Source organism: Clarias gariepinus, chromosome 28, assembly GCF_024256425.1.
Source record: "Clarias gariepinus isolate MV-2021 ecotype Netherlands chromosome 28, CGAR_prim_01v2, whole genome shotgun sequence".
Lineage (NCBI taxonomy): Eukaryota > Metazoa > Chordata > Actinopteri > Siluriformes > Clariidae > Clarias > Clarias gariepinus.
This window is the reverse complement of record NC_071127.1, coordinates 19,351,766-19,362,327: the sequence shown is the minus strand read 5'-3', so window position 1 is coordinate 19,362,327 and position 10,562 is coordinate 19,351,766. Positions and strand designations below refer to the sequence as shown.

At 40.8% G+C, this 10,562-nt stretch overlaps 1 protein-coding gene across 1 annotated transcript; it reads right to left on the bottom strand.

The window, feature by feature from the left end:
* Positions 1-408: 408 nt before the first annotated feature.
* On the bottom strand, positions 409-10,196 carry tmem200b (transmembrane protein 200B). The gene is made up of 2 exons (XM_053490350.1): positions 9,946-10,196; positions 409-2,929 (listed from the first exon to the last, which is right to left on the bottom strand). Exon 2 carries the CDS (start codon positions 2,909-2,911, stop codon positions 1,844-1,846), a length of 1,068 nt encoding a protein of 355 aa, XP_053346325.1. The 5' UTR covers positions 2,912-2,929; positions 9,946-10,196; the 3' UTR covers positions 409-1,843.
* Between the last annotated feature and the right edge of the window lie 366 nt (positions 10,197-10,562).

Below are 10,562 nucleotides of genomic sequence, written 5' to 3'. Positions count from 1 at the left end.
ACGTGTTCTGATCTGGGGTGGCTCCAGTTGCTCAGGTCTAGACTCAGTAATGTCATGTGGCAATAAGATGACCTGGATGTACTGAATGATCAGGTTATCACATCTGTGGAGTTTTTCTTCCCTAATTTTTATTAAAGAGGTTCTGAAAGCACAAGAATTAGACACGGCATTGTGTTCTGTAATCAAAGCTAAAGATGATTGAATGAAATCTTAGAGTGTGAGACTTATTTTTTGGCCGGCAGTGTGTAATTAACTTTTTAAAATTAGAAATTTATTTCTTCATGCTGTATTTGTTACAAAAATGACTGGACACATTCACCATGTGGATGCCTTGGCATTTTATTCAGGCAGAGCATGTCACACACCGCATCACCACATGTAGTGAAGATAGGGCATCTTCTTCTTTATCATCATCATCATCATCATGCCTGACTTTTAACACTCGTACCAAGTCACAATTATAAAAATATATACTGTATAAACACTAATCAGCCATAACAAATAACACCTTTTCAATTATTTTCTACTACACTGGTGACAGTATCACGGGCCCCCAAGGTTCACCCATGGCCAGCCCGTCTGGTCCGATCTCACAGAAAAGGCTGCAAATCTATGAAGAAGGTCAATGTTGGCGATGACAGAAACGCACCAGAACTGAAACACCCCCAGTGGGACCAGAGCTGCCCTGGTGGCACAATACTGGGCATCATGATTGCATTGTAATGTTATGGCTAACTGGTATATATAGAGAACATAAGTAAGAACTTCCCTCTGTTATTGCCTTTATTTGGGACACAGTTATAAATTCCAGTTAGTTATTAGTGTACAGGTTCCATCCATCAGAACACAGATGCTGATTTATTCACAACACACCCATGCAGCATACAGAACACACACACATAACAGACAGTGACATGAGGCGAGTTTAGTCAAGCTCCGCCTACTGCAGGAAAAATGTATTGATTACCCCTACAGTACATCACTGCATGCAATAACAGCAATCATCTTAAAGTAGCCCAAAAACTATTAACCTATTAAAAGTAATGTACATATAACATAATAAATGAATGTTTTTTTCTCTTTTTCTGCTGCCTTGTAGACTAGGGAGAGAGGTAGATATAGAAGGTTCAGGTCATGAATGCTGCAGTCACTGGAACCGTATGAGGTGGAGATGTTCTCGATAGACAACCTGACAGTGAACCAAAACATATCATTTTCCTCCTGGTCTTTGTTTAGATAAAGAGTCCTGTAGATATTTATAACACTGATGTCTGCACACACACACACACACACACACACACACACACACACACATTCATGGAAAGCCCTTTTTCATATCATATCAATAATCTTTAAACGGATAGATTTACATTTAGGACATTCAGCAGACCTTCTTATCCAGAGCGACTTACAGAAGTTTGTAGACATGAAAACATCCTCAGAATATTTCACTGGGTACTAGAGACTAAAAGTACCACCTGTTGGGGATGCAGTATAGACTGCGCTCTATGTGAATTAAAATGTCCTGGAAAGAAGCAAAGGTTTGGCTGCGATGACGAAGTGAGTCCCTGTCATGAACACAGAAACAGGGATTACTTGTCATGTCCTACAGTATTTGGCTACACAGTGCAGAATTTCCTTTTCAATACAATGGAATGTTAATTTATCCAACAGGTTCGTTTTTAGATACTGTAATAGATTACAATTCTGACAGTGCTGACCATAGCATATCATTTTTTACTCTGTTTTGGCTAAGATTGGGCACAAGATTATTCAGTCCCAAACTGAAAACCCTTTTTAGATGACTGGGTGGTTTGCGATGCATCCTAAATCCAAGATCTGGTCAAGGCCAACTGTGATGCTTCTGACACTGTATAGGTGTAAAGTCCAAGTACAGAGTATTTGTGCTCATCCTTGGCTGATTGACACATACCTCCGACACACATAACTGTTCAAGGCACCTTGTGTTCTGCCCTGCCCTTTCCTCCAAATGAACCAAGGGCTTGGGGAACAAGTGTGAATTAGTTCTATAACTCATACTACAGGAACGCCTCGGAGGGACAGTGCTTAACTCCCAGTCCTCTCCCTCTGGGATAGACATAAAAGATGAAGTCAGGTCACAGTGACTCTCTGGTTGGGTCTGGTGGCCAGAGACTTCTCCATTTTCTACGTCCAGGGAAATGCTGATTTCATCTTTGATGGCGTTGTAGGAATCTGATAAACGAATAGAGGAGACGAATAAAGACTGTTGATGATGGAGGACCTCAGTGTGCATCACCTCTCTCTGAAGTGAAACAGTCTCTTCTTTTGTGGTCCTGGCCTGAAGCAATGGATCAGACGAGGCCAGTCCTTTAAGGCACAAGAAGTTCAAGTGGGCTGCAGGCAGGCTGCCGAGCCACGGGTAGTGCCGGATGAGTGAGTTCACATGGGTGAAGTCTGCTGAGGGCACAGTAGACATGGTACGCATCACACTCTGCATCTCAGACAGCAGAATTTGAGTCTCTTTGTCTCGATTCTCGTATAGTACTGTGTTAGCGCAGATGAGAATAAATAGTCCCACTCCCATAATAACAGGACCTAGTAGTTTCATCCTGTCTGTGTGAATCAGACTCGCTGTTGAGAACAAACCTTTGGCTCCAAGGCCCCAGTTAGATCCTTGAGATAGGTTCTTACTCACTGAACCTCCTGCTGATCGTTGCACACGGTATGGCCAATACCCCACCACTGCCAGGGTTGTTCCAACAATCACTACTATCATTCCCAGCATGAGGAATGCCCCAGGCATGGAGCGGATGCGCACTTTACCCTGGACTACCCCTGCTTTTTTCTTCCTGGAGCTCAGATTGAAGCATGGCAAGCGCCGACAGCATGACGAGGCTGAAGCCTGGGTTTGGGCCTTGTGGGATCTCATACCTCCAACTCTCTGACTCTGCAATGGAAGTGAAGATCAAATGATAAAACAGAGCAGAAATGCATTCATTTTAACACACACACACAGTTGGGTATTCAAGTACATCATCTTGCTTAACTTAATTATGAAAACCAGGATCAATTGAGCATGTTCTCATGTGGGAAATAATGTAGGCTCTTTTTAGGCATCTGAAATCAGAAAGAAAGTATGTATGCATATTTATACTTTACTTGATTATTATCATTGAATACTTTTGCCTTTTGTCATTCATACCTTTAAAGTTCACATAAAAATGGCTCTTCATCTCTCATCTACCCAATAACTGAACATTATTTAGCAAACATATGCATTCAAACACGTCCATCACTGTAGAAATAACTATTAAGAATTATCCATAACCATCAAGGCAGGTTGTCACCTGCTATGAACGTTTTATGGTACGCAGCTATCACATGCAGTGGCAAATTAGAGGCTGTTGCCCGGTGAGCCTACATAAGTCAAACATGTTCAACATGCGGCAGTGTGCCTGAAAAGTACAACCTGCACCTTAATGGAATGTTAACCTGCATTACATTTACTTTATTAGAAACAGTTGTACAACTACACATTCATACGCATTTATCCAATCAGCCAATCACATGGCAGCAGCACTCAGACATCCCACCCTTGCACTCCGGGACCACTTTCCAGGATACTATACATGATTCGCAGGCATCAAGGAGCTGATATGACTTCTCGGGACGCCCCGGAGAGCTACAGTTAATGTTCACAACAAACAGAGTAAAGGAAATCTGATTTTCTGCTTTTAAACACATCAGTCTCTAGAGTTTACACAGAATGGTATAAAAAAAAAACACTGACTGAGTGACATTTCTGATGGTGAGAATGCCTCGGCGTGGAGAGAGATCTGAGGAAAAATTGGCCAGATTGGTTCAAATTGACAGAAAAATATAGTGAATATATGGCGAACATTTACACGCAAAATTTTGTAAACCATTCTGTTAAACCATGCTATCTTTTCACATCTTTAATGGGAAATGGATAAGTATACAAATAAAGTGAAAAGACAATTAGAAAGCTACACTCAACTTATTCAGCAATATTTTGATTACCATAATTTTCCCACATCTTATATATCTGGGCCGGGTTTTATTTAAAAACCGAATTGAGAAATCGATTCTGGAGCAACCGATATCAGCTAATTCAGTATATCTTATAAGATATACTGAATTAGCTGATATCTTATAAGATATACTGAATTAGCTGATATCGGTTGCTCCAGAATCGATTTCTCACTCCTTTTGCATGACAGCCTTTAGAAAGACGGCACTTTCTATGCAAATTAAACATTGCACTAATATCTTCCAATAACGTTTATTTCAACATGGGTTAACTTATCAATAGCAGGCCATAATAGACAAATATATAAATTAAATTACCAAACTGTTGCTAATATTTTCATGTAACCTGTGGCGGTGAAACGAACCGGGTTTACGATCATAGTTGATTGGCAAACAGCTAACAACACTCTTCACCAGCTTCAGAAACAATGTGAAGCAGTGGTTGGGGTTGTATAGCACACTTATGGAATAAATACGATGAGATGACAGAGGTTTAATACCCCTATCTCACCTACGCAGTTTTGCGCGGTGGCTGTAAGTACGGTTCATCCCGATTCAGCGTGAGTTTTGGTGCCGTTTCCATCTTACCGCGCAAAAAAATTAAACATGTGTAACATGCGGAAGCTTGAGGACCTTGCAGATCTCGAGGTGGCTCACGGTACGTAATACCCCTATCTCACCTATGCGATTTGACTTACGGTAAGATGCGGTGTTAGGCACTGTGAGCTTCCGCGATTGCCCGCAAAGGGTCCGCTAACCTTCCGCAAAGTCCTGCATGATCCGCAAGCTTCCGCGAGAACCAGCAAAAAAAATTTTACATATTTAAACATTTTTAATTTTTCACACGGAAAAATGGAATCGTATTCACAGTGCAAAAACTCGCGGTGAATCATGATGAACCCTACTTACGGCCACCGCGCGAGACCACATAGGTAAGATAGGGGTATAAAGCATTAAAATCACTCAGAAAAATTAAGTTTATTTTCTTATTTAACTAAATCAAATTTCATCATAAAATAAAATGTGTCAAAAGAAAAGTCCAACCTGTCATGAATGATCAATAAAACATATTTTAAACAAAAAGCAGCAAGCAGCTGGACATTGGGACGTAGAGCGTAAGTACGAAGCGTTGGCCTGGCAAGTGCAGGTCTGATACGGTCAAGAAGGTCCATAATCTGTTGCCTCGGAAAGCGAAACTTTTTTTTAAATAGCCACCTCAGGCAAAATATGAAAAGGGCTGAAGTTTTGCCTTAAGGAAAAATGTACATGAACCTCGTCTTCAGTTTAGCACAACAACACGCTGTATCGCTGCCAAATTGTTTGCTACCTGTTTAATATTAAAAGTGATTGGCAATTTTAATGCATTAGCCACATTCTGAAATAGGCTAATTAAAAGTCACTCTACTAGTTCTAATATCAAATAGAATAAAATTCCTAAACAGGCCTACAGTATATTCCATCATTAATACGACTTTGATAACGTGCCATAATGTGCTTCCATACGCCGCTGATTTATAAAGACTGCTGCTCAGTGGCGGCGACTAGCGTCTGGAGCTGAAACTACGCTACGGTTGAGTTAAGGTTGATCCTAAGAGATACAGTACTTAGAGTATGAACGTTAGGTTAAGGTACAACTTAAGAACTACTTAGCGATAAGAAGCTTTTAAAAAACCGGGCTCTGGTGGAAAGGGCAGAGGACTCATTGTTGAGTGGTTTCTTGTTAATAATAAACCCAAGTTTCACCTCTGTCCCTACACACACACACACACACATCCATAAATACATATACACATGAAGCAAAGGAAAGGTTGATGGAAAAGAGTAGATGTCCTGAGAAACACTGATGCTGACTGTTCGTGCCAGCGCCATTAAAGACCCAGAGCAGTCTCCCAGAACACAGTGTTAATGGAGAGAAGATGCAGCTGATAAACAAGCTTAAATGTTTAAAGGGTAAATTCCACCAAAGTCACTGTTTTTTTTAGGGTCACATTCCATGTCATGGAACTTTGGTGCTAAGTGTGAATGTGTGTATCTGAGTTTAAAAAAAACTGTTAAATAGGAACAGCAGGACAGGTCAAAATCCCTTGAGAAGAAGGTAAGAGTTAAAAGCTTGACATGATTCCTGATCTTTCAATGTAGCACTTTTCATGTTCCTCCTTAGCAGCTGTTAGTATTGGAGAGGGTTAGCACTCAGTAGAGGGGAGATGTTTATCTACAGTGTGTTGTAGTAGTAGCTCTGTGCAGTGTATCTCCCTTTGCTCTTTCCATCAACGGGACTACCATGATGCAGATACTGTTTGACTTTGGAGACACTCATATCAGGAGCACACACACAGCACGACAATGTTAGTGTCACCTTTAATGAGAATGATCCATCCTGTGGGCCTTATGGTGGTCCAATTGGGACATATTGTGCAGAGCAACGGCGGAGCTACACTCAGTAACTTTACATCTATACAATGTGTCCTATATGGAATGTATACAAAGCTAGGACAATAGCAAAAACATATTATTGTAAAGATAAAATATGTGCACCCCTAACCATCACAACCATATATAGTTATGCCCCTGTGAGATCCAGAAGGCTAGCTCAATGAAGAGATGGTGTGTTAAAGAGAGTGTTGGAGTGGTGTTGAAGATCTCAAGTGTCCTGCACAGAGCACTGGCTGAAATCAACCCCACTGAACCATCACCTTTGAGACTTATTGCCATAAACTGGATCCTAAAGTATAATAAAGACACTCTGTGTGTAGTGGATGCAGTAACATACATTCTGTATATGGGGAACATAGTAAACATTCTATCCTTGTAGCACACTGCAAAGTCATCAGCTTCTGTGAGAATCACAGAATTTCAGTGTAAAAGATACTTATGCTGTGGTTCCAATGCTCCTTAAATTTTAAGACATGGGTACAAATTTGCCCACTGTATCAAGGGGCAAAACCCATGCCTCCTAACACATCTGGGACAATGAGCCTTCCTGTGGAAAGATTGTTCCAACCACAAGTGAGGGTAAGAGTGGAAATCTGGGTATCATTTGTGTGGATAATTTCCTGTCTTTAAAGATTTAAGTACACCAGCAAGTGATGGAGCCACTCGTAGGGGCCTACCTAAACTGCTAAAGCTTAATAATGCCTAACACATGTTTGGGCAATGGGGTAGCTAGTATTTCCAATTACTCGCGCTTTCCCATAATGAATCATTTAGTTTGTCCTTTTTCATTATTGGACATTTCGGAGTGAGACTGAATGTGTGCGAAGATAGTTAGGGGGCATGATAGTACAATGACATATTGAACACTATTGCTAATTCTCATTAACACTAACAGTTTTTGAAATAAAAAGTGGGATTCAATGATTGATTCAAAGTAAAGAAAAAATTAATAAAGGATTGAAACAAATGAGATGGCATTTACTGTCCTCTCTGAAGGTTTTTGAGCAGCAGAGACATTTGGGTTTGAGATCAAAAGGTGATATATAAATATCAGATGAAAGATCAGAATTATACCTTTCATTTCCAAATCATTACATTTAGATGTGTTAGAACAACTTAGAACAAACCCACCCATTCTCCAGGAGATCAAAAACATTGGATTATTTAAATTCTTTAAAATGTAATTGTTGTTGCCAGTGTGAGCCTGGATAGACTGATGGTTTGAATAGGTAGAATATCTAAATGTCTACCCTTGGTTTGAGCTCTTGGTTTTACCAATGAATTCGGTTGCTAAAAAGGATAAACCAATAGGAAGGCAAGAGAAATGTACATGGGAGAAAAGCAGGGTTAGTTTGAAAAGAACAGAGACTTTGAACATGGACAATAAATTTAGAACGTCCAGAGGGAAAAAGAAAGCACTGGTGTACTAACAGGCAGACATGAACCAGGTCCCACAGATGTCACAGGTGATGGTCTCACAATACATTGTTTGAAGAAGTTGAGAAGGACTGGAATACGGATGCCAGAAAATACAAACCTCTAATCAGCAGTAAGATTCAGAATCCCAGACTGGGATTTCACTAAATAAATAAATAAATTCCAGAGACAAGGCACAGAAGTCCTGGAACTGAGGGGAACCTTTACCAAAGCGATGGAAAGACTAAAATGGAAAAACAGAGAGAGAGAGAGAGAGAGAGAGTCTACTCCTGATCCAGAATACGTATACGAGCTGATGGGTGAAGCATGGTGGTGATATTGTCCTGGCTTAAGCTTGCATGGCTACTTCTGGGACGTTCTGACTGACTTCTATTGATGATGGAACTCATGAGCTCTAAAGAGCCATTGACCACGACCCAAAACACACAGCAACACAAACCAAGGAGATGATAAGGCTGGGAAGTGGGGAGGTTTTGGCTGGACAAGTTCATCAGCAGACCTTAGCAGCGTTTCACCTCCTGAAGAGGAGACTGAAGATGGAAATCCCCCAAAAACACAAAACAACAGAAAATAGCTGTGATACAAGCCTGGAAAAAGCATCACAACAGAAGAATGCAGCAGTTTGGTGATGTCAGTTGGTCACCAGATTGATGTGGTTATTGCAAGCAAGAGGAAATGCGACCTAGATCAAAGACAGAAGAACTGACCCTGCTGTTAAGAGACTTTTACAGTATAGCGGAATGTAGGTTAACACTGTGTAAAAGATATGTGTACCATACACACGTTAATCACACACTCTCACAATAATGATATGGAAGTTAAGAGGAGAAGTGAGCAGAAACTGGAAATGAGCAGCAGGAAACTGAAACGCTTTTAGTCACATTACAACTCTTTTGGAGCATTACAACAGAACATCATCCTGAGCTCCTGAACTACACACTTTTGAGGAAAGTCGAGTGCAGCGTTCGATTTAAGGGGTAATTATGCATGTTAACGGTTCATCTGTCCATCTTTTATAAGCCTTTTATCCTGTGTTGGGTTCTGGGGGTTCTGCAGCCTGGTCACTGGGAACTGTGGGCACAAGGCGTGACACACCCAGAAGCGGGCACCAAAGCATTCAGTCCATGATTTTCTTTTAATAATGTCAAATAAACTTTCTTTCATCAATGATGCAAATAAAAGTTAGGATATACAAACAAAGTTTTCTCATGACGTCAATTTTTCCAACCAAAACCGCTTGAACACTCCACATCATAATTACCACATCTGAGCTTCCCAAAGGTAACTGAGTACTTACATTTACGCACATGGCACACAGAAAGCAATGAAATATGCTGTTTTTCGTAAACATAAAAAAAATAAAATTGAGCATTTTTTCCTTTGAGGGACCGGGTCTAAACCTGCTATTGGTTAATCCTGTTTCTCCTCAGCAGGTAACTGATGCGAGTCATCTGGGGGAGGTGAAGACGATCCGTCTGAACCCAACTGAGGCAGTTTTAATAGTTTTAAGGCTATGATCAAGGAATGATGAGGATGACAGTTGCTCCTTATCCGATGATGTAATGAAATATTGTTTAAACATTAAATTGTTAAAAAAAATAAAAGTTATGTAAATTACGTTAGGAAAAATTGTGCAGGTGAGGGATGATAGCAGGAACTCTGGACGTCTTTTTCCTTCTTCCGTGTCTGTGGTGATGTTGGTGAAGTTCCCACGCAAAACAAACTCAGATTGCCAAATATTGATTCAGCTTTCAGACTGAATGTGTGAAATGCGTTCAGGTGGAATCTGTTTTACTGCCTTTGAACTGCCAGGGGTTTGTGTGTGTGTGTGTGTGTGTGTGTGTGTGTGTGTGTGTGTGTGTGTGTGTGTGTTTGTACTTAAGCTTAATAGTGAACAAGCTGATGTAGTGGAGCTCCAGTCTGTATCTGTCGTTCCTGTACACTCAACATGCCTGCAATAACTGAGTATAATTACTGTAAGCAATTAAGAGATGTTCCTGTAAAGACGGTTCAGAACCAACAACTCACTGATTAAAGGCTTACCTTAATAAGCTTGCCTTGGTTAAGCTGTATTACATCTGTGCTTGCTGTGTCTAGGCATGATCACTGGTCCTTGGTCCACACACATGCTCTCGTCTCGTCTCATCTCATCTCATCTGGAAACAAGTTGCACGGCTGACAGTAAATTCCCCAAAAACCTACAAGATGAGCGTGCTGCATATTCATCCACTACCGGAGAAGTTCATGTAATAAAGCTAATGAAAAATAAAGGTAGAGTTAAAACATCTACGCACATTTAGCATTCCCGTCCAGTCCGGTGCCAGCCGAGGCAGTGAGCTCTTGGCAGCAGCACACATTATTAAGGGAGGCAGACAGCTCCTCCCCTGCAGGAGACCTCCTCTCCTTCCCACTCAGATCATCAGTGTAGACAGAAACCTGAAGAAGTGTGGATGGCACGGCACTTACACCTATAATACATGTGTTATAGGGAGCATCTCACACAGCTCACTACTAAAGGTCTGAGTTTTAATATCATTTAATCTTTCTTGCATGAAGTTCACAATAATCTACATGATTGCTTTAAATGAACCCAGGCTCATCAGCTGGGCGGATTAAAACCTTTAAGAATCCTCAACATTCACTGTTTTAACTTAAGGATT